The following is a 23230-nucleotide window of genomic DNA, read 5'->3' as shown; positions in this document are numbered from 1 at the left end:
GTTTTCCACGTTTCCCACGTCCCTCACTGGTCTTTTCCCGTGGCTGCCAGGGTGCCCAGCTGAGGATGGAGCTGGCCAGCCTGGCCCCGCTGCAGGTGCCCCGCGTGGCGCGGCCGCCCGAGGGGATGCCCACGCAGAGCCTCTACCGCAAGACCACGCAGCTCCTGGAGACCCTCTACCAGCTCAGCGCCAACGCCAAGGTGCTGGACGTGAGGCAGAGCAAATCCAGTAAGTCCTACAAACGTCCCTCGGGATTTTTCGGGGTGTTCTCCTGCCCACAGAGGGACTGGCAGCCGTGTTTGACGCTGGCGCGATGCCGGTGCTTTAGCGAAAATGTCATTTTTTAATTGAATGCTGTGAAGTGTAATTGAGAACAGAGTAAAGCAGGGTTAAGCTTAATAATAGGAAAAAAAATCTTTATTAAGCTACTATTAGAAAAGGAAAAAAACCTACATATAAAGGTCAAAATGAAAACTGCATAAAGCATTTTTCTTTTTACCACCTAATTTTAATAAACTACAGTAAGACACAATCTGGATTTTAATTAGTTTTTACCTTCTAGACAATTGATATTTAGTCTATTGAGGGAGACAAGAGTGAGTTATCCAAGGAATTTTGCTTTGAACCCCTCTTGTGTTCTCAGAGGCGTGTCCACCTTCAATTAGTCAATATCTAAATTGACCTAATTGGTCAGTATCTAAATTGACCTCTTCCTTCAGAAAAATTCTTTTTCCATGTCAAAGCACGACAGGCACCTGGAGCAGAGCTGGAAGGTTGAGAGGGACAGCTCTGTGTCCCCACGGTGCCCATCCCTGTCCCCCTCAGGCCATCGGGGTGATGTGGCTCAGTGTCCTGGGGCTGAGCTGCTCCAGAGCTCCTCAAACCCCTGAAACCCTCCTGGTTCTAATCCAAGGGGGTCAAACCCCCAAAACCCACCTGGTGCCAGCCTGAGGAGGTAAAAATACTCCAAAACCCAGCTGGTACCAGCCTGAGGAGATCAAACCTCCCAAAACCCACCTGGTGCCAGTCTGAGGAGATCAAACCTCCCAAAACCCACCTGGTACCAGCCTGAGGAGATCAAACCTCCCAAAACCCACCTGGTGCCAGTCAGAGGAGGTAAAAACCCCTAAAACCCACCTGGTGCCAGTCTGAGGAGGTAAAAACCCCTAAAACCCACCTGGTGCCAGTCTGAGGAGGTAAAAACCCCTAAAACCCACCTGGTAGCAGCCTGAGGAGATCAAACCTCCCAAAACCCACCTGGTACCAGCCTGAGGAGATCAAACCTCCCAAAACCCACCTGGTGCCAGTCTGAGGAGGTAAAAACCCCTAAAACCCACCTGGTGCCAGTCTGAGGAGATCAAATCCCCCAAAACCCACCTGGTACCAGCCTGAGGAGATCAAACCTCCCAAAACCCACCTGGTGCCAGTCAGAGGAGGTAAAAACCCCTAAAACCCACCTGGTGCCAGTCTGAGGAGGTAAAAACCCCTAAAACCCACCTGGTGCCAGTCTGAGGAGATCAAATCCCCCAAAACCCAGCTGGTACCCACTTGAGGAGGTAAAAATCCCCAAAACCCATCTCTCCCTTCCCGTTGTCCGCAGCGAGGAGCTCGTCGGCGCGGCTGCTGGAGCAGACAGCCCGGCTCTGCGCCCTCAAGAACTCCATCGACGCCCTGAAGGTGAGGAAGGGTCTTCTCCAGCGTGGGGGACCTCCTGGTGGCACCCCCAGCCCAGCCCTGGTGGCAGCGAGGGGACAAGGTGCTGCCCGTTCCCATTCCTGTTCTCCTCCCAAAACAGTCGGGTTTGATCCCTCTGATTTCTGCCCAGGGTGGGCAAGGGCTCCGTGGGGTGACAGGGGTCCCCACGGGGTGGATTTTGGGGTGACCTTGCTGTGCCCCCCAGGACGACACGCTGCGGGAGATGGTTCAGCAGCAGCCGGGCGCCGGCGTCTCCACCACCTTCGGCACCTTCCCGTCCTCTTCCTTCCTGAAGGTGAGAGCCCCATCCCCAGGGACCCCCGGCGCCGACAGCCCCAGTCCTGAGGAACCCCAATTCCAAGGGACCCCAGTCCCAAAGGCATCCCTCAATCTTGAGGGAATCCTGATTCCAAGAGACGCCAGTCACAAAAAACCCCCATTCCTGAGAGCCCCCCAATCTTGAGGAACCCCAGTCCCAAAGGTGTCCCTCAATCTTGAGGGAACCCTGATTCCAAGAGACACCAGTCACAAAAAGTCCTGTTCGTGAGGGCCCCCCAATTCTGAGGGCCCCCAATCCTGAGGGCCCCCAATCCTGAGGAACCCAAATCTCCAGGAACCCAATCACAAGAAACTCCAGTCCCTGAGGGGCCTCAATCCATCCCAAGGGACCCCTGTTCCTGATCCCCAGTTTTGAGAGACCCCCCCGTTCTGACAAGATCCAATCCCGAGGGATCCCCCATTCCCAAGGCATGGGGCGGGTGAGGACCCCCTGCCCCACCCCAGCACCCCATGACCCAAATCAGCCACCAGCTCCCATCCCGAGGGAGATCCCCAATCCTGAGGGACCCCAATCCCAAAGGCATCCCTCAATCTTGAGGGAATCCTGATTCCAAGGGAGGCCAGTCACAAAAAACCCCGTTCCTGAGGGCCCCCCAATTCCGATGGACCCCAGTCTTGAGGAACCCCAATCTCCAGGGATCCCCAGTACCTGAGGGACCCCACTCATACAAAACTCCTGTCCCTGAGGAGCCCCAATCCATCCCAAGGGACCCCTGTTCCTGATCCCCGTTCTGACAAACTCCAATCCCAAGGGATCCCCCGTTCCCAAGGCATGGGGCGGGTGAGCACCCCCTGCCCCACCCCAGCACCCCATGACCCAAATCAGCCACCAGCTCCCATCCCGAGGGAGATCCCCAATCCTGAGGGACCCCAGTCTTGAGGAACCCCAATCTCCAGGGATCCCCAGTACCTGAGGGACCCCACTGACACAAAACTCCCGTCCCTGAGGAGCCCCAATCCACCCCAAGGGACCCCTGTTCCTGATCCCCGTTCTGACAAGCTCCAATCCCGAGGGATCCCCGTTCCCAAGGCACGGGGCGGGTGAGCACCCCCTGCCCCACCCCAGCACCCAGCACCCCTTAGCTGGGGTGCCGGGCCCCTCGGGGCGCTCCCACGGCCGTGTCCCCGCAGGCGAAGCAGGAGCAGGCGCGGGGCCCGGCGCTGTGCGGGCGGGTGACGATCCCGTGCGCGCCGGGGCACGGCCAGGCCCACCGGGTGCTGCTCACCCCCGACCTGCTCCAGCACCTCCGCCAGCACTTCGTCGCCTGAGCCGCCCCCGAGGGACCCCCGGCCCGCTGTCCCCTCCCTCGGGACTCTCCGTTTCCTTCCCCACGCCGGCCCCACTCGCGGGTGGGAGCCGGAGCCGCTTCCCCCGGGGGGATCCCCGCGCTGCTCTCGGACACTACAGAACCCCCCGGGACCCCCGCGGGGCCGGGGCTGCGGCCCCCCCGTGCTCCTGGCATCCAATAAAACTTCCCTGGACGCGCCTCCTGCGCCTGGAACCGGGCACCGGGCGGGGACACGGCGGGGGACACCGGGGAGCAGAAAAGGGACTGGCAGGGCACCGGGGGGGCACGGAGGTCACAGGAAGGCTCCGAGAGGGGCGGTGGGAGTCCCGGGAGGGGACTGAGGATCCGGGGGTCACAGAGAGCACCGGGATGGAACCACGGCGACATTCGGGGACCCCGGGATGGCACCGGGAGACGTTTGGGGGGGTCCCGGATGGGAGCAGGGGGACGCTTGGAGGGCACTGAGGGTCCCAGGAGGGCACCGGGAGGGGACGCGGGGCCATCGGGGGTGGGGGGTGTCCCCGTGGGGTCATCGGGGGTCCGGGGATGGCACCGTGGGGACATTTGGGGGTCCCGGGGTGGCACCGTGGGGACATTTGGGGGGGGGGGGGGGGGGCGGTTCCCGCCACGTGCGGCCGCGCGCTCACCGAACCGCGCGGGAAGGGGCGGGGCGGAGGCTCGCGCGCGCGGGGCTCCCATTGGCCGGCGCGCAGGAAAAGGCGGGAGGGAACGCCCCCTCCGGTCTCTGATTGGCAGGCGTCGCCGAGGGGGGCGGGGTCAGTCCCGCCTCTGCTTGATTGGCCGCGGGGCGGGCCCCTCGAAGGCGGCCCGCGGTGATTGGCGGAGGGCGCGGCGCAGTGGGCGCTGATTGGTGGAGGAGGGAGGTGGCGGGGTTCCGGCGGGGACGGAGCGTCAGTTCCGGGCGGCGGTGGCGGCGGCAGGACCATGGTGAGTGCGGGCCGGGCCCGCGCCGCATCCGCCGCCATCGGGCGTGCGGAGCGGCTCAGGAGCCTCCTCCGACCGCATCGGGCCGGGCCGGGAGCGGAGGGAGGCCGGGGGAGCCGCATCGAGGCGGGCCGGGCGCTCCGGTGGGGCGGCGGGCGCGGGGATGGGCGGGAGCGCGGCCGCGGTGCCGCCCCCGGTGAGCGCAGCCTCCGGTGCCGCAGGTGCTGCTGCACGTGCTGTTCGAGCATGCGGCCGGGTACGCTCTGTTCGCCGTGCGAGAGGTGGAGGAGATCGGCCTGCTGCTGCCGCAGGTACGGCCCCGGGGGGAAGGAGGAGAACGGGATCGGGGGTGGGGAGCGGAGGGGACGCACCGGGGCTGGCACGGGCAGAGGTGGGAGCACCGCGGTGGGAATCGGGGGCCGCGCTGGCGGGGCCGCTGCCCGCGCCCGCCGTGACCGGAGCCCCGCAGGTGGAGGAGAGCGTCCTGACGCTGGGCAAGTTCCACAACATGGTGAAGCTCGTGGCCTTCTCGCCCTTCCGCTCGGCGCAGAGCGCGCTGGAGAACATGAACGCCGTGTCCGAGGGTGAGCGCGGCGCCGGGGGCACCGGGACCTGCCCTCCGGGGAGCCCCGGGCCGCGCTGAGCCCCCCGTGTCCCGCAGGAGTCCTGCACGAGGAGCTGCGGCTGCTGCTGGACACGGCGCTGCCCCCCAAGAGGAAGAAGGTGGTGCTGGGCGTGGGCGATGCCAAGATGGGCGCGGCCGTGCTGGAGGAGCTGGGGGTGCAGTGCCAGACCGGGGGCGTCGTGGCCGAGCTGATGCGCGGTGAGTGGGGACACGGGGGACAGAGGGGACATCTCGCTGGGCTCCCGGTTCAGCCGGGAGGACCGAGGAGCGGGCTGGACCCGGTGCCGTGGCTGGGGGGTGTCCCTGGGGCTGCCCGTGGTGGTGGCACCGTTGTCACCCCGGGGTGACGCTGGCTGCTGGCACCGTTGTCACCCCGGGGTGACGCCGGCTGCTGCACCGTTGTCACCCCGGGGTGACGCCGCGTCCCCGCAGGGATCCGGCTGCACTTCCCGGCGCTGGTGCGAGGCCTCACGGCTCAGTCGGCGGCCAAGGCCCAGCTGGGGCTCGGCCACAGCTACTCCCGGGCCAAGGTGAAGTTCAACGTGCACCGCGTGGACAACATGATCATCCAGTCCATCAGCCTGCTGGACCAGCTGGACAAGGACATCAACACCTTCTCCATGCGCGTCCGGTCGGTGGGGACGGGTTTCGGGGGTTGAACGGGTTTGGGGGTCCCCGCTGCCTCCCCACGCTTACCGCAGGCAGCTGCCTCTGCTCCGGCCGCCTGTACAGACCGGGGAGGGACAGCAGCTCCCCAGGGGCCGCTGGCCGGGCCCCAGGGCCACGCCGTGGAGCCGGGGGGACATTTGGGAGCCCGGTGGGGTGGCCCGGGGACACGCGGAGCTGGGGTGGGGCCCGGGCAGCCGCAGTGAGGGCGCGCTGTCCCTGCAGGGAGTGGTACGGGTACCACTTCCCCGAGCTGATCAAGATCGTCCCCGAGAACTCCATGTACTGCCGGGTGGCCAAATTCATCGGGAACCGGCGGGAGCTGAGCGAGGAGAGCCTGGAAGGGCTGGAGGAGATCGTCATGGACAGCGCCAAGGCCCAGGCCATCCTGGAGGCCTCCCGCTCCTCCATGGGTGAGAGGGGCTCCGAGGGGCTCACGGGGGGCCCGGCCGCGGGGTCGCTGCTGCCGCTCACCCCGTGCCACCCCCAGGGATGGACATCTCCCCCCTGGACCTCATCAACATCGAGAGCTTCTCGCGCCGCGTCATCTCCCTGTCCGAGTACCGCAAGGAGCTGCAGGAGTACCTGCGCTCCAAGATGAGCCAGGTGGCCCCCAGCCTGTCAGCCCTCATCGGGGAGGTGGTGAGTGTCCCCAGAGTGTCCCCTGAGCGTCCCCTGCCCCCCGCCCGGCCGCGGAGATGATGTCAGAGTGAATCTGTCAATCCACTGAGCCGTGCTGCTGACGCTTCTACTGCTGATCCGTGGCCTGTGGGGGCTCTCTGTGCCCTCGGGGGGCTTTGGGGCCACCTGTAACCCCCCCGTGCCACCCCCCAGGTGGGCGCCCGCCTCATCTCGCACGCTGGCAGCTTGACCAACCTGGCCAAGTACCCGGCGTCGACGGTGCAGATCCTGGGCGCCGAGAAGGCCCTGTTCAGGTACCCGCCGGGGTGGGGAGGGGCTGGCCGCGGGTGGGGGCGGATTTCGGGGGTCCTGACCCCGCCCTGGGCACCCGCAGGGCGCTGAAGACGCGGGGGAACACCCCCAAGTACGGCCTCATCTTCCACTCCACCTTCATCGGGCGCGCGGCCGCCAAGAACAAGGGGCGCATCTCGCGCTACCTGGCCAACAAGTGCACCATCGCCTCGCGCATCGACTGCTTCTCAGGTGGGCCTGGGGGGCTCTGGGGGCTCCGGGGGGCACGGGCGGGGCGGGCGCTGCCGCTCGGTGCCCGGGTGGGCACGGGGAGGGCGCTCGGGGCCGCTCTGCCGTGATGGGAACATTTTTCGTCAGCAGCATCTCACCGCAGTGAATGGTGACTCCTGTGGGCTGAGCAGAGCTGGGGGGGACTCGGGGGGGTTTGGGGGTGCAGGGTGGGTGCTGAGCCCACCCCCCCCGGCCTCTCCCCGCAGAGGTGCCCACCAGTGTCTTTGGGGACAAGCTGCGGGAGCAGGTGGAGGAGCGCTTGGCCTTCTACGAGACCGGGGAGCCGCCCCGCAAGAACCTGGAGGTGATGAAGGAGGCCGTGGTGGAGGTGAGGAGGAAGAGGAGGAGGGGGTGGTGAGGGATGAAGGACAGGGGTGAGGGTGACAGATGCAGGCAGTGGGGGAGATGGAGGAGGAGGTGAGATCCTGGGGGAGATGAAGATGGTGGTGAGGTCCAGGAAGGGTGAAGAAGGTGATGGAGGTGAGTGCTGAGATGAGAACGATGGAAGTGTTGGGGTGATGAAGATGATGGAGGTGAGGTCCTGGGGGAGATGAAGGTGGCAGTAGTGAGGTACCAGGGGCTGGAGATTGTGAATGGGAAGTGCTGGGGGCAGTGGAGGTGCTGGGATGATGGTGGTGGAGGTGATGAAGGTGATGGTGATATCCTGTAGTGATGGTGAGATCCTGGGGGGAAGAAGGTGATGCTGGGGGGATGAAGGTGATGGTGAGATACTGGGTGATGAAGATGATGCTGGGTGATGAAGGTGATGGTGACATCCTGTAGTGATGGTGAGATCCTGGGGGGATGAAGGTGGAGCTGAAGTGCTGGGCGAATGAAGGTGAGATGTTGTGGTGATGAAGGTGATGTTGAGATCCTGTGGTGATGAAGGTGATGGTGGGGTGCTGGGGGGATGAAGGTGATAGTGAGATACTGGGTGATGAAGATGGTGCTGGGAGGATGAAGGTGATGCTGGGGGGATGAAGGTGATGGTGAGATCCTGTGGTGATGAAGATGATGCTGGGGGGATGAAGGTGATGATATCATGTGGTGATGAAGGTGGTGCTGGGGGATGAAGGTTATGCTGGGGTGAAGAAGGTGATGCTGGGGGGATGAAGGTGATGGTGAGATACTGGGTGATGAAGATGATGCTGGGATGCTGGGGGGATGAAGGTGACGCTGTGGTGATGAAGGTGGTGCTGGGGGATGAAGGTTATGCTGGGGTGAAGAAGGTGATGCTGGGGGATGAAGGTTATGTTGGGGTGATGAAGATGATGCTGGGGGATGAAGGTTATGCTGGGGTGAAGAAGGTGATGCTGGGGGATGAAGGTGACGCTGAGGGCCCGTGTCGGAGGTGATGTCACTGTGCCATCCTGACCTGCTGTGGAGGCCAAAGACTGATTTAATGAGTCTGATCCGACCAGGGCCAGGCGTGGGGACAAACCCCAGGACCCTGCCCTGCCTCACGTCCCCCCTGTGTGTCCTCAGGCCAACGAGGTGGTGGCTGAGGTGAAGAGGAGGCAGGAGAAGAAGGAGAAGAAGAGGAAGAAGAGGGAGAAGCGGCGGCTGGAGGCCCTGGCGGCGGCCGCCGAGGAGCCGGCGGAGAACTCGGTGATGGAGATGGAGGTGAGGGGGATGGGGTGGGACCCTTTTGGGGATTGAGACCCTTTTGGGGGGTGTGAGGGGTCTCTGTGCCCCAGGAGGGGAGGGAGGATGAGGCCAGAACTGACGTGGGGCTCCCCACAGGAGAACGACGTGGGGGCCAAGAAGAAGAAGAAAAAGAAGAAGCAGCAGCAGCCAGAGGAGTCTGAGGCAGAGGCAGAGCCCGAGGAGAACGGGGTGGAGGAGGAGGAGGAGGAGGAGCCGTTGCCCAAGAAGAAAAGGAAAGTCACGGTAGAGGCTGAGGAGGAAGAGGAGGAGGAGGAGAAGAAGAAGAAAAAGAAGAAGAAGAAGAAGGCAGCGGCTCAGGACTCCGAGGAGGATTAGGGAGCAGAGAGAGCAGTGCATGGACTGACAGACTGACGGACAGGCAGGAGCCCGGAGCGGCTGCCCGCCCGCTCCCGTGGTGTCCCCAGAGGCACGGTGGCCACTGGGAAGGTGGCAGAGCCCCTCGTGGTGGCCTGGGTGAGTCCCTCTGGCCACCAGCAGCCCTTGGACTGGTGCCTTACACCGTGGAACTTTGAATGCCACGGGACCTCGGGCTGTGTGGGGCTGTCCCTGGGCTGTGTCCCTTTCCTTGGGGCTGTCCCTGGGCCGTGTCCCTTTCCTTGGGGCTGTCCCCAGCCCGTGTCCCCTGTCCCCAGCCCATGTCCCCAGCCCGTGCAGTGCGGGGCCGGCCCCTCGTGGTGCCCACACCCCAATAAAGGGCTGAGGTCGTTGTGAGCCCTCCTTGTCCTGCTCCGTGGCAGGGGGTGCCCAGGCTGTCCCCACGGGGGTCACCCTGGCACCAGCGGCCTGCCCGGGCCCGGGGACACTGACGGCAGCACGGTCACACCTGAGGCCACTTTATTGGAGTCACCGGGGGCGGGCTGAGGTCACTGCACCTCCAGGGCATCTATCACGGCCTGGGTGAAATCCATGGAGGTGGAGTAGCCCCCCATGTCCGCCGTGCGCACCTGCAAGGAGACGGGAGGTTAGGGGGGGACCGGGAGGGGACCTGCGGGTTCGGGGTCCCCTCGGCTGTGCCACTGCGGGGTCGGGCTCCCCGGAGCCCTCCGCACCCCCAAAACCTTCCCTGTGCCTCGGGGGGATGTGTGCAGGGGCTGGTGACCCCTCTGACCCACACCTGAGTCTGGTTCCAGCACTGTCCCCCCCAGCTCAGCAGCCCCAGCACCCCAAAAGCTGCCCCAGTCCCCCCAGGAAGCGCTGGACCCTTTATTAGCGAAGCAGAATACAGAGCAGGACGCGGCGGCGCGGCACCAGCCCCGGCCCCACGGCGCTCGTGGGGTGGGCTCGGAGCCCTGCAGCCCCCCAATTCCCACGGATTGGGGGGCACGGGGTGCAGCTCCCCACCCTGCCCCGGGTCCGGAGTGTTCCAAGGGCACCCCACGCCTGGAGCTGTCCCCGCGTGGGGACCCTGTGCCAGAGCTGCCACGGGAGGGGAGGGTGGGGATGTCACCCTGCCTATTGCTGGGAGCTGGATGGGATGGATCCCACGGGAATGGGGTCACGGGGATCCCACGGGAATGGGGGTCCCACAGTTGTGGTGGTGGTGGTCCCATGAGAATTCCACAATTCCATTGGTCCAGCAGTCACAACGACCCCGCAGGAATGGGGGGCCCGTGATCACAGGGATCCCATGGGAATGGGGTCCCACATTCTAAGAATCCCACGGGAATGAGGATCCCACAAATCCCATTGGTCCAACAGTCACAAAAACCCCATAGGAATGGGGGGGGTCTCACAAGGATCTCATGGGAATGGGATCCCACAGGCAAAGGGATCCCGTGGGAATGGGGTCCCAAGGGATCCTATAGGAATGGGGGTCCCACATTTGTAAGGATCCCATAGGAATGGGGGTCTCACAAGGATCCCATGGGATGGGGGTCCCAGATTTGTAAGGATCCCATGGGAATGGGGGTCCCAGAGCCGTGCTGGGTGGTCCCGGTGTCCCCAGGAGCTGCCTGTGAGTTTGGGGTGCTGCCCCATTCCCCCCCATTCCCCCCAGACACCCCCAAACCCGCACTGGCCGCCTCCTGGGGGTGTGGGGGGAGGCGAAGGGATCCTGGGGGGGTGTGGGGAGGGGGCTGCGGCGCTGGGGGGTGCCGGGGGTCCTAAGCCCCATAGTTGGGGTGCAGGTTGTCAATGACGGACTTGACGAAGTCGGAAGTGGTGGAGTAACCGCCCAGGTCCCGGGTCCGGACCTGCAGATCCAACACAGGAGGGGAGAAACGGGGAAAGGCCGGAGGTGAACGCAGGAACGGCTGCCAGGGGGACAGGACAGCACAGAGAGAGACTGCAGGACCCTCCACGGCCCTGCCAGGACCTGCACAGGGGCTGAGGGACATCCCTCCAGGACCTGCGGTAGGAATGGGGCTGTGGGAGGTCCCTGAGAGCCCTGCCAGGACCTGCACAGAGGCTGTGGATCATCCCTCCAGGACCTGGGGTGTGGATGGGGACATGGACAGGTCCCTGAGAGCCCTGCCAGGACCTGCACAGGGGCTGAGGGACATCCTTGATAGCCCTGCCAGGACCTGGGGTGGGAATGGGGACATGGACAGGTCCCTGAGAGCCCTGCCAGGACCTGCACAGGGGCTGAGGGACATCCCTGAGCCTGCCAGGACCTGCACAGGGGGTGAGGGACATCCCTCCAGGACCTGCGGTAGGAATGGGGCTGTGGAAGGTCCCTGAGAGCCCTGCCAGGACCTGGGGTGGGGATGGGGCTGTGGAACATCCCTGAGAGCCCTGCCAGGACCTGCACAGAGGCTGTGGATCATCCCTCCAGGACCTGGGGGTAGGAATGGGGCTGTGGAACATCTCAGAGCCCTGCTAGGACCTGGGGTGGGAATGGGGACATGGACAGGTCCCTGAGAGCCCTGCCAGGAACCCAAATGGGGACAAGGCCATGGAGGATCCCCCCAGCCCTGCCAGAAGTCCCTCCCCTGCCAGGACATGACCACAGGGGCTGGACACAGCTGTGGGACTGGGAGTGTAGCTGGAGAGAGGAGAGGAACCAGGAATCCCCGCTGGAGAGAGGAGAGAAACCAGAATTCCAGCTGGAGAGAGGAGAGAAACCAGAATTCCAGCTGGGAAGAAGAGAGGAGTCAAAATTTGAGCTGGACAGAGGAGAGGAACCAGAATTCCAGCTGGGAAGAGCGGAGGAACCAGCTGGGAAGAGGAGAGCAGCCAGAGAACGTGACCCAGGCACCACCAGCCCCACCCAGCGTCCCACACTCACTTTTCCACCTTTGATCACCTTCTTCACCGCGTCCGAGATCATGTTGGAGTGGTATTCCAGGCTGGAAAAGGGGGGGAAGCAGGGGGTCAGCCCCTGGGGAGCCCCCCCAGCCCCCCTCTGGAGCCCAGCACGTACTTGAGGTGCCGCAGCATGTTGGAGGCCGAGAGCAGCATGGCCGTGGGGTTGGCGATGTTCCTGCCCACGGCCTGGGCGAAGGGGTGCCGGGCACCCTGCGGGACACGGGGACAGCGTCAGGGCACGCTGCCAGCCTGGGGGATCCCCTGGAATGCCCCCGGAATGCCCCTGGCACGGCGGGCTCACCAGCTCGAAGACGGCGTACTCGGCGCTGTAGCTCTCGCCGGGCACGACGCCGGCGCCGCCCACCAGCCCCGCGGCCAGGTTGTCCACGATGTTGCCGTAGAGGTTGGGCATCACCAGGACGTCGAACTGGTAGGGATTCTGCACCAGCTGGCACGGGAATGGCAGTGGGAATGGGGCCTGGGACAGCTGTGGGGAAGCTCAGCCCCACCCTGGCACTGGGAGCCCAGCCCGGGCGCGGTGGGGCCGGGGGAGCTCCGAGTGTCTCCAGCTTGAACCATCCCATGCTTGGCACAGCTGCCTGCAGCAGCAGCCGTGGGATTGGGGAGTTTTTAGGGATACAAAGAGGAATTTTTAGGGATAGGAACACGCCCAGCCCCAGTGAGGCTGCGGGAACCCTCAGAATTCCCCCCAGGAGCAGCACTGGGATGGCCCCGGAGGCACAGGTCAGGTGAGACAGAGCTGGGAATGTTTGTTGGGAATGTTGGGAATGCTGCGAGAGCTCCTGCCCGGCACTGGGACAACCCTGAGGCCAGGTGGGCTCGGTGTGGCCAGGCTGGGAGGTTCCAGCAGCTCAGGGTGGGACAGGGACACGGGATGGGGCGTGGCTCACCTGCATGCAGCAGTTGTCGATGATCATGGTGTCGAATTTGATCTTGGGGTACAGCTCGGCCACCTCCTTACAGCACTGCAGGAACAGCCCATCCCCCAGCTTCCTGCACGGGGAACACCAGCGGGGCTTGGGGGACAGCAGGGACACCCCACAGGCGGCAGGGACACCCCACAGGCGGCAGGGACACCCCACAGGCGGCAGGGACACCCCACAGGCGGCAGGGACACCCCACAGGCTGCAGGGAACCCGCAGGAGCTGCAGGAACCCAGCAGGAGCTGCAGGGATCCAGGAGGAGCTGCAGGGATCCAGGAGGAGCTGCAGGGATCCAGGAGGATCTAAAGGGACCCAGGAGGAGCTGCAGGGATCCAGCAGGAGCTAAAGGAACCCAGCAGGAGCTGCAGGAACCCAGCAGGAGCTAAAGGAACCCAGCAGGAATTAGGATCTGTGACACATCTGGGGGTCTCCATGCTGCTTTCCCCCCCATCTCCCTGATGGGAAGGGGATTTGTCCCAGGTGGGAGGTCCATGAGGATCAATGATTCCAGAGTTTGGGATTCTGAGCCCAAGCCAATGATGCCCCAATCCATGGGGAGATGCTGCCCTGGGAATATCTGGCCAGTGGTCAGCAGATCAGTGTCCTGCTCACTCCTGGCTGGAGCAGAGCGAGGGAAAAGCCCCAATCCCAGGGAATTCCTGATCTCCCTCGCTCCGATCCCCCATGTCCAACCTGGTCTTGGGCACTGCCAGGGATCCCAAACAAATCTGGGAATTCCATCCCAGCCAGGAATTCCTTGCCAAGATCCCAGCCCAAGCTCCCCTTTCCCAGTGGGAGCCATTCCCTGGCTCCTGTCCCTCTGTCCCTTGTCCCCAGTCCCTCTCCAGCTCTCCTGGAGCTCCTTTAGGAGCTCTGAGCATTCCCTGGAATTTTCCCTTCTCCAGGGGAACATTCCCAGCTCTGCCAGCCTGGCTCCAGAATCCTGGAATGGTTTGAGTTGGAAAAGACCTTAAATCCCATCCATTCCCACCCCATCCATGGACAGGGACAATTCCCACCATCCCAGCTGGATCCAGCTTGGGTTTGGACATTCCCAGGGGCAGCCACAGCAAATGTGGGAATTCCAGCCCAGCCAGGAATTCCTTCCCAATTTCCCAGCCCAATCTCTCTTTTCCCACCTGGAATTCCTTCCCCCCCATCTGCTGCCACGCCGAGCCCCTCGCGGCGTCCCGGAGCGCGGGCGGGCGGTGGCAGCGCCCCCGGGAGGGGACAGGGTGGCAGTGGCACTCACATGATGTTGGCCTTGTGCACGGCCGTCACCTTGGCCCGGCCCTTCTTGGTGGCGTAGTCGAAGGCGAACTTGGCGATGCGCTGGGACTTGGCCCTGGTGATGATCTTCAGGCACTCGATCACGCCCTTGACGCTCTGCGGGGACAGCGGCGTCAGGGCGGGCCACCCTCTTCACCGTCATCGTCATCGTCATTGTCATCATCACTGTGCCACCCGGCTGGTTTGAGAGCTGGCCTGCTCTTCATCGTCATCGTCATCATCATTGTCATCGTCATTGTCATCATCACTGTGCCACCCGGTTTGGTTTGAGAGCTGGCCTTCTCTTCATTGTCATCGTCATCGTCATTGTCATCATCGTCATCCTCACTGTGCCACCTGGCTAGATTGAGAGCTGGCCTTCTCTTCATTGTCATCGTCATCGTCGTTGTCATCATCACTGTGCCACCCGGTTTGGTTTGAGAGCTGGCCTGCTCTTCATCATCATCGTCATCATTGTCATCGTCATCATCGTCATCCTCACTGTGCCACCCGGCTAGATTGAGAGCTGGCCTACTCTTCATCGTCATCGTCATTGTCATTGTCATCATCACTGTGCCACCCCGGCCTGGCCTGAGAGCTGGCCTGCTCTTCATTGTCATCATCGTCATCGTCATTGTCATCATCACTGTGCCACCCGGCTGGTTTGAGAGCTGGCCTGCTCTTCATTGTCGTCATCATCGTCATCATCGTCATCATTGTCATCGTCATTGTCATTGTCATCATCACTGTGCCACCCGGTTCGGTTTCAGAACTGGCCTGCTCTTCATTGTCATCGTCATCATCATTGTCATCGTCATTGTCATCATCACTGTGCCACCTGGTTGGTTTGAGAGCTGGCCTGCTCTTCATCGTCATCGTCATCATCATTGTCATCGTCATTGTCATCATCACTGTGCCACCTGGTTGGTTTGAGAGCTGGCCTGCTCTTCATTGTCATCGTCATCATCATTGTCATCGTCATTGTCATCATCACTGTGCCACCTGGTTGGTTTGAGAGCTGGCCTGGTCTTCATTGTCATCGTCATCATTATCGTCATTTACTGTGTCACCCCGGCCTGTCCTGAGAGCTGGCCTGCTCTTCATCATCATCATCATCATCATCATCATCATCATCATCGTCATTATTATCATCATCATAGTCATTATTATTATCATCATTATTATTATGATGCCACCCCACCCTGCCCTGACACCTGTCCTGCTCCAGGCTCGCTGCCCTTCCCTCTCCTCATCATCATCACAATCATAATTTCATTATTATTATTATTGTTGTTGTTGTTGCTATTACTATAATATTTATATTTTCATTATTATTTATTAATTTATTATTATTATTATTATTAGACCCTGGCCTATCCTGACACCTATCCTGCTCTGTGCTCTCTTCCCTTCCCTCTCCTCCTCATCATCATTACTATTCTTAATTTATTCTTCTTCTTATTATTATTATTAGTAGTAGTAGTAGTAATAGTAGTATTAATTACTATATTATGCCACCCCAGCCTGTCCTGACACCAGTCCTCTTCTGGGCTTGCTGCCCTTCCCTCTCATTAAATTATTATTATTATTATTATTATTATTATTATTATTATTATTATTATTATTATCTCTCCTAATAATCATATTTATTATTATTATTACCATCATCATCATAATTATCTTCACCATTATTATTACCATCATCACCAGTTATTAATATTCACATTTATGATGTGTCATATGTATTATATTATCTATTATTCTTACACACATTTATTTAGTATTAATTATTATAATCATTATTTTTTGATTAAATATTCCTTATCATTATAATTTTGTTCCAATTACTATCTATTTCTTATCACCACCATTTTGTTTCAATTATTCAATTGTTATCACCATCAGCACTTTGTTTCAATCATTTAATTGTTCTTATAATCATCATTTTGTTTCAATCATTGAATTTTTCTAATCATCACAATTTTGTTTCAATTCTTGAATTGTTCTTATCATCACAATTTTGTTTCAATTACTGAACTGTTATCACCATCACGATTTTGTTTCAATTATTTAATTGTTCTTTTCATCATCATAATTTTCTTTCAATTATTGAATTGTTCTTATCATCATTTTGTTTCAATTCTTGAATTTTTCTTATCATCATAATTTTGTTTCAATTATTGAATTTTTCTAATCATCACAATTTTGTTTCAATTACTGAACTGTTATCACCATCACGATTTTGTTTTAATTATTGAATTGTTGTTTTCATCATCATAATTTTCTTTCAATTATTGTTCTTTTCATAATTTTGTTTCAATTATTCAATTGTTATCCTCATCATTTTGCTGCAATTATTTAATTGTTCTTTTCATCATCTTAATTTTCTTTCAATTATTGAATTGCTTTTATCATTTTCTTTTAATTATTGAACTGTTCTAATCATCATTTTGTTTCAATTATTGAATTTTTCTAATTATCACAATTTTATTTCAATTACTGAATTTTTCTAATCATCACAATTTTGTTTCAACTACTGAACTGTTATCATCATCACAATTTTGTTTTAATTATTTAATTGCTCTTTTCATCATCATAATTCCTTGCCAAGATCCCAGCCCAAGCTCCCCTTTCCCAGTGGGAGCCATTCCCTGGCTCCTGTCCCTCTGTCCCTTGTCCCCAGTCCCTCTCCAGCTCTCCTGGAGCCTCTCCAGGCACTCTGAGCATTCCCTGGAATTTTCCCTTCTCCAGGGGAACATTCCCAGCTCTCCCAGAGCAAAAAGCTCCAGAATCCTGGAATGGTTTGGGTTGGAAAAGACCTTCAATCCCATCCATTCCCACCCCATCCATGGACAGGGGCAATTCCCACCATCCCAGCTGGATCCAACCTGGCCTTGAACATTCCCAGGGGCAGCCACAGCAAATCTGGGAATTCCAGCCCAGCCAGGAATTCCTTGCCAAGATCCCAGCCCAAGCTCCCCTTTCCTAGTAGGAATCCATTCCCTGTGTCCTGTCCCTCCATGCCTTGTCCCAGTCCCTCTCCTGGAGCCTCTTTAGGAGCTCTGAGCATTCCCTGGATTTTCCCTTCTCCAGGGAAACATTCCCAGCTCTCCCAGAGCAAAAACCTCCAGAATCCTGGAATGGTTTGGGTTGGAGGAACCTTAAATCCCATCCCAGCAATTCCACCCCATCCCTGTTCAGGGACACCTCCCACATCCCAGGTGGATCCAACCCCAATGTCCAACCTGGCCTTGGACATTCCCAGGGATCCAGGGATTCTCTGGGAATTCCATTCCAGCCAGGAATTCCTTGCCAAGATCCCAGCCCAAGCTCCCCTTTCCCAGTGGGAGCCATTCCCTGGCTCCTGTCCCTCTGTCCCTTGTCCCCAGCCCCTCTCCAGCTCTCCTGGAGCTCCTCCAGGAGCTCCGAGCATTCCCTGGATTTTCCCTTCCCGGGTGCCCACCTCGTGCTCCAGGGAGCTGTACTCGCCCTCGGTCTGCTCGCGGATGATCACCAGGTCCAGGTTGTTGTGCCGGGTCTGGTAGCCCGGGAGGCTCTTGACGTGCACCACGTTGGCAAACAGGTCCAGCTTCCTCCTGGGGACACGGGGCCAGCGTCACCCGGCGGCCCCGGGCTCTGTCCCCTCCCAGCGCCGGGGACCCCAGGGTCAGCAGGGCAGCTCCTGCCCGTGGGGTTTTGTCTCCCAAAAGCTCATTAATAAATAATTAACGGGGTTTTCCCAGTGATGAGTTCTGGGATCCACCCCACCTTCTCCAGAACTTCCAGGGAAGCAGGATCAGCCAGCAGGGGCAGCTCCAGACCAGACTTCTGCTTCCCAAGAACTCATTAATTATTAATTAATGGGTGAGGAGTTCTGGGATCCATCTCACCATCTCCAGAACTTCCAGGGAAAGCAGGATCAGGCAGCAGGAGCAGCTCCAGACCACAGAGCTCCGCCTCCCAATAGTTCATTAATTATTAATTAACGGGGTTTTCCCAGTGATAAGTTCTGGGATCCACCCCATCAAATCCAGAACTTCCAGGGAAGCAGGATCAGCCAGCAGGAGCAGCTCCAGACCAGACTTCTGCCTCCCAATAACTCATTTATCATTAATTAATGGGTGACGAGTTCTGGGATCCACCCCATCATCTCCAGAACTTCCAGGGAAGCAGGATCAGGCGGCAGGGACAGCTCCAGACCACAGTTCTGCCTCCTCATAGTTCATTAATTAACAATTAAACATTAATAACAACATTAATTAACGTGACTGTCCCGTCCAAGTCCCTGGGGACATGGCTGGAGCCACCCCCCTTCTCCAGGAGCCCTCAGGGTCCCACTGAAGCTTTCGTTTCTCAGCCTTTTCCTCTCCTCCATTAACTCATTAATAATTAATTAATTAATTTCCCTCACCTGAGCCTCATGTCGTAGGACGCCAGGTCGCCCTTGTACTCCATGGGTGTGTGGATCTTCCCTGCAGGACACGGGGGAATTGTCCCAGGATCCCAAAAAACCTGCCCTGAGGGGCTGGGGCAGGACAGGGACGGGGACAGGGATGGGGACAGGGATGGGGACAGGGACAGGGAATGGGGACAGGGATGGGGACAGGGACGGGGACAGGGATGGGGACAGGGATGGGGACAGGACAGGGACAGGGACAGGGACAGGGAAAGGACAGGGACAGGGATGGGGACAGGGACAGGGGACAGGGATGGGGACAGGGACAGGGGACAGGGATGGGGACAGGGACAGGGGACAGAGACGGGGACAGGGACGGGGCCAAGGCCACGCTCCCCAGGTGCTCACCAATGAGGGCCACCTTGCTCTCCTTCATGGAGTCCACCACCCGATCCAGCTTCTCCTCGGACGCCGTGTTCTGCACCTCGCTCAGGTGGTGCTCGTCGAAGAGCACGGGGACATTGCCAGCCTGGCATGGGGACAGGGCCACCCACGGTCACCTTGGGGACACCCCAGGGGGACACCCCAGGGGGACACGGAGCCCTGAGCCAGCCGGGGCCGGGATCGCCGCAGTGCCGGTGGCATGGTGACACTGAGGGAAGCAGGGGACATTCCCCCTGGGAAAACCCTCTGAGGTGGCCCCGGCACTGCCAAGGCCACCCCTCGGGATGTCCCCAAGTGCCACATGCACAGGGCTGGTCAATCCCTCCAGGGATGGGGACTCCCCCACTACCTTGGAGAGCCAGTTTTAGGTGGAGTTGTCCCAAGATCCCAAATCCAATTATCCCAAATCCCTCCAGGAACGGGGATTTGCCCTCTGCCCGTGGGCAGCACCAGTGGGGACAGAGGGCACAGGGACACACAGGGACGTTTAGGGACACTCAGGGACATTGAAGAACTCATGGGGACATGCAGGGATGCTAAGGACACTTGGGGACACACAGGGACATTCAGGGACACTCAGGGACATTGAGGAACTCACAGGGACACGCAGGGACACAGAAGAATCCTCAGGGATGCTCACGGACACACAGGGACATTTAGGGACACTCAGGGACACACAGGGACATTGAGGGACATTGAGGAACTCACAGGGACACTTGGGGACACACAGGTATATTTAGGGACTTTTAGGGACACTCAGGGACATTGAAGAACTCAAGGAACACAGAGGAATCCTCAGGGATGCGCACGGACACTCGGGGACATTTAGGGACATTTAGGGACACACAGGGACATTTAGGGACACTCAGGGACATCGAGGAACTCACAGGGACACTTGGGGACACTTGGGGACACTTGGGGACACTCGGGGCCAGCTGCTGCTGGTGTCCCCGTGCCGTACCTTGAAGACCTCCTTGACAGCGTGCATGAGCTCCGGGCCCACGCCGTCCCCCGGCAGCATCGTCACCTGGAACGTCCCCTCAGCCCTGTGGGACTGCGGGGACACGGCGGGGTCACCCCAAAAACAGCCCAAACGGGGCCAGGGGGACCCCCCGAGGGGCTGGGCCACGTCACACCCATGGGGACACCCCAAAACCAGCCCCAAACTGGGCCAAGGGGACCCCCCGAGGGGCTGGGCTGTGTCACACCCACGGGGTCACCCCAAATCCAGCCCCAAACCAGGCCAAGGGGACCCACGAGGGGCTGGGCTGTGTCACACCCACGGGGACACCCCAAAACCAGCCCCAAACTGGGCAAAATGGACCCCCGAGGGGCTGGGCTGTGTCACACCCACGGGGTCACCCCAAAACCAGCCCCAAACCAGGCCAAGGGGACCCACAAGGGGCTGGGCTGTGTCACACCCACGGGGACACCCCAAAACCAGCCCCAAACGGGGCCAGGGGCTGTCCCCCGAGGGGCTGGGCCGTGTCGCACCCACGGGGTCACCCCAAAACCAGCCCCAAACCAGGCCAAGGGGACCCCCGAGGGGCTGGGCTGTGTCACACCCACGGGGTCACCCCAAAACCAGCCCCAAACCGGGCCAAGGGGCTGCAGGGCTGGCAAATTCCCCCAATGTCCCCCCAGGTGACCCTTGGGGACACCCAGAGCGCTGCTGGCACCGCTCGGGGCCGTGTCCCTGTCCCCGCCGTGCAGAGCCCCCCTGAACCCCCTTTTCTCCTCCCCCAAGCCCCTCCTTGCCCTGGGCACGCTCCAGGGGCTGTCCCACGGGGCACAGGGCCGGGATGGAGATGTCACCCCCTGTCCCTGGGCCACCACCCCTGGTGACAGCAGCGGTGACCTTTTCGTGCTCAGCACTGCCCGAAATAGCCCGAGCCTGTGCCCAGAGGGGTTCCTGAGCCCCCCGTGCTCCTAAATCCCCTCATCCCCACCCTCAGGAGCTCCTGGAATGCTGCACAGCCATTTTTAGGAGAAATATCCCCAGTATCCCACCCAAATCTCTCCAGGAATGGGGAATTTCCATTTTTCTTTTCAGGATGGATTTTCCCAATATTCCAGCAGATCCCAGTGTTCCTAAACCCCCTACCCCTGTCCTCAGGAGCTCCTGGAATGCTGCACAGCCATTTTTAGGAGAAATATCCCAAATACCCATCCCAAATCCCTCCAGGAATGGGGAATTTCCATTTCTCTTTTCAGGATGGATTTTCCCAATATCCCAGCACAACCCAATATTCCTAAATCCCCTGTCCCTGCCCTCAGAAGCTCCTGGAATGTTGCAAAGCCATTTTTAGGAAAAATATCCCAAATATCCCACCCAAATCTCTCCAGGGATGGGGAATCTCCATTTCTTTTTTCCAGCAGGATTTTCCCCAATATCCCAGCACAGGCTGGTGTTCCTAAATCCCCTCACTCCTGCCTTCAGGATCTCCTGGAATTTTGGACAGCCATTTTTAGCAGAAATATCCTCAATATCCCACCCAAATACCTCCAGGGATGGGAAATCCCCATTTCTCTTTTCAGGAAGAACTTCCCCAGTATCCCATCACAGGCCCGTGCTCCTAAATCCCCTCGTTCCTGCTCCCTGCCCTCAGGATTTCATGGAATTTTGGACAGCCATTTCTAGGAGAAATATCCCCAATATTCCACCCAAATCCCTCCAGGGACGGGGACTCCCCATTTCTTTTTTCCAGGATGAATTTTCCCAATATCCCAGCAGATCCCGGTGTTCCTAAACCCCCTCAGCTGCTCCCCCCCAGGGCAGCTCCCAAAGCCCTCAGGGAAGGGAGGAAAGCTGAGAGGCAGCAGCTGGGAGCTGCAAATAAACCGGGAATGGATCCCACAGGGCTCAAGGTCACCTTCCCTGGGCCACCAAAATCGGGGAATTTTGGGGGGTTGGGGGTCTCTCCAAAGGCCCATCACCCCCCTCTCCTCCCATTGGGGGGTTTTGGGGGGTTTTGGGGGGTCCCCCCCACTGACCTTGGCCTGGGGCTGCTGCAGGAGGGCGGCCGAGGTGCCCAGCCCCCGCCAGGCCCCGAGGCTCTGGGCACGCAGGAGAACCTGGGGGTGCAGCAGGTCAGAGAGCCCCGCCCGGGGGCACCCCAAAAATCCTAACCCACCCCAAAAATCCTCCCCCAACCCCCCCGAGCCCAAAATGGCACCCCTGAAATGGCAGACCCTGAGCCAGCCCAAAGTGAACCAGCCCAGGCCGGAGCGAGCCCCCCAAAACCCCTGAGAGACCCCAAACCCCTGTGAGACCCCAAACCCCTGTGAGACCCCCAACCCCTGAGAGACCCCAAAAACCCCCGAGCCCCCCAAAACCCCTGTGAGACCCCAAACCCCTGTGAGACCCCAAACCCCCGAGCCCCCCAAAGCCCCTGTGAGCCCCCCCAAACTCCTGTGAGACCCCCAAACCCCTGTGAGACCCCAAAGCCCCTGTGAGACCCCCAAACCCCTGTGAGACCCCAAACTCCTGTGAGACCCCAAACCCCTGTGAGACCCCAAATCCCACTGACACCCCCAAACTCCCCTGACGCCTCACTGACACCCTCAAACCCCTTTGAGACCCCCAAACCCCTGTGAGACTCCAAAAACCCCTGAGACCCCAAACCCCTGTGAGACCCCCAAACCCCCCTGACCCCCCCAGACCCCTCAAACCCTTCACTGACCCCCCCAGACCCCTCTGAACCCCCCAAACCTCTCTTGACTCCTCTCACCGACCCCCCCAGACCCGTCTGAGTCCCCCAAATCCGTCTGACCCCTCACTGACCCCCCAAAACACGTCTGACCCCCCAGACCTCAATGACTCCCCCCCCCAAACCCTCACTGACCCTCCCAGCCCTCACGGAGCCCCTCACCCCTCAGTGACACCCCCAAACCCTCACTGGCTCCTCATGGACCCTTTCACCGACCCCCCCAAACCCCTCTGACCCCTCACGGACCCCCCAAACCCTCACTGACCCCTCACTGACCCCCCAAACCCTCACTGACCCCTCACGGACCCCACCAAACCCTCACTGACCCCTCACGGACCCCTCACCCCTCACTGACCCCTCACAGCCCACCGAGGTCAGAGCCCGCCTGAGCCCCCTGAGCGTGCCCGGCCCCTCTGGCCCGACACCCCCCGGCCATGCCGCGGGGCAGAGCCGCGGGGCAGCGCCGCTGTGCCCTCACAGCCCCCGTCCGTCCGTCCCTCCCGCTCTCCCCTCCCTCACCGCCGCCGCCCGGCCCGCGCCCAGCGCCGCCATCTTTGCCGGCCCACAATGCACCGCGGGGCGGACCACGTGACAGCGCGGGGGACACGTGACAGCGCGGGGGCCACGTGACACCGCGGGGGCGGGGCCACGTGACACCGCAGGGGGCGGAGCCTCGGCGGCCGCGCGGCGCCCCCTACCGGACGGGCGAGGCAAATGGCGCCTGAATGTCCCAAAATGTCCCCAAAATGTCCCCTAAATGTCTCATAAATGTCACCTGAATGTCCCAAAAA

The 23230-nt window shown here is 59.9% G+C and overlaps 3 protein-coding genes and 2 non-coding genes across 13 annotated transcripts in view; 4 read left to right on the top strand and 1 right to left on the bottom strand.

Moving 5' to 3' along the window:
- Nucleotides 1–3521, top strand: part of DCTN1 (dynactin subunit 1) — a 60840-nt gene extending 57319 nt beyond the window's left edge. For 5 of the 6 annotated variants that reach the window (XM_085577408.1, XM_085577407.1, XM_077782682.2 and 2 more), the window contains 4 exons: nucleotides 51–228; nucleotides 1601–1677; nucleotides 1901–1990; nucleotides 3166–3521. In XM_085577408.1, coding sequence (XP_085433534.1) covers nucleotides 51–228; nucleotides 1601–1677; nucleotides 1901–1990; nucleotides 3166–3303 — 483 coding nt within the window. In that variant the 3' untranslated portion in view covers nucleotides 3304–3521. Of the gene's footprint in view, nucleotides 1–50; nucleotides 229–1600; nucleotides 1678–1900; nucleotides 2680–2941 lie in introns of all 6 variants that reach the window. The other variant, XR_014954585.1, reaches the window with a different exon arrangement.
- Nucleotides 3522–4237: 716 nt separating this feature from the next.
- NOP56 (NOP56 ribonucleoprotein) lies at nucleotides 4238–9141 on the top strand. Its single transcript, XM_077782674.2, has 12 exons — nucleotides 4238–4271; nucleotides 4490–4579; nucleotides 4738–4852; nucleotides 4930–5091; nucleotides 5326–5524; nucleotides 5785–5972; nucleotides 6050–6201; nucleotides 6394–6494; nucleotides 6575–6723; nucleotides 6969–7090; nucleotides 8248–8385; nucleotides 8506–9141. Exons 1-12 carry the CDS (start codon nucleotides 4269–4271, stop codon nucleotides 8743–8745), a joined length of 1659 nt encoding a protein of 552 aa, XP_077638800.2. The 5' UTR covers nucleotides 4238–4268; the 3' UTR covers nucleotides 8746–9141.
- On the top strand, nucleotides 6822–6893 carry LOC116183630 (small nucleolar RNA SNORD56). The gene has a single exon (XR_004148292.2). It is a non-coding gene; the product is annotated as a small nucleolar RNA SNORD56 (small nucleolar RNA).
- Nucleotides 8109–8177, top strand: LOC116183629 (small nucleolar RNA SNORD57). Its single transcript, XR_004148291.1, has one exon. It is a non-coding gene; the product is annotated as a small nucleolar RNA SNORD57 (small nucleolar RNA).
- Nucleotides 9142–9247: 106 nt separating the features above from the next.
- IDH3B (isocitrate dehydrogenase (NAD(+)) 3 non-catalytic subunit beta) lies at nucleotides 9248–23013 on the bottom strand. 4 transcript variants are annotated; one of them, XM_077782676.2, is made up of 12 exons: nucleotides 22959–23013; nucleotides 21724–21804; nucleotides 19691–19783; nucleotides 18694–18814; nucleotides 18301–18361; nucleotides 17353–17485; nucleotides 13873–14006; nucleotides 12588–12690; nucleotides 11978–12124; nucleotides 11792–11886; nucleotides 11657–11717; nucleotides 9248–10622 (listed from the first exon to the last, which is right to left on the bottom strand). In XM_077782676.2, exons 1-12 carry the CDS (start codon nucleotides 22989–22991, stop codon nucleotides 10533–10535), a joined length of 1152 nt encoding a protein of 383 aa, XP_077638802.1. In that variant the 5' UTR covers nucleotides 22992–23013; the 3' UTR covers nucleotides 9248–10532. The 4 variants fall into 4 exon arrangements, with proteins under 4 accessions (XP_077638802.1, XP_077638801.1, XP_085433530.1 ...); XM_077782675.2 differs by having other exon boundaries at nucleotides 9248–9374; XM_085577404.1 differs by lacking the exon at nucleotides 11792–11886 and having other exon boundaries at nucleotides 9248–9374.
- Between the last annotated feature and the right edge of the window lie 217 nt (nucleotides 23014–23230).

Source organism: Lonchura striata, chromosome 4 (genome assembly GCF_050655825.1).
Source record: "Lonchura striata isolate lonStrDom1 chromosome 4, ASM5065582v1, whole genome shotgun sequence".
NCBI classification, from domain to species: Eukaryota; Metazoa; Chordata; class Aves; order Passeriformes; family Estrildidae; genus Lonchura; species Lonchura striata.
This window is presented reverse-complemented; position numbering and strand designations above follow the sequence as displayed.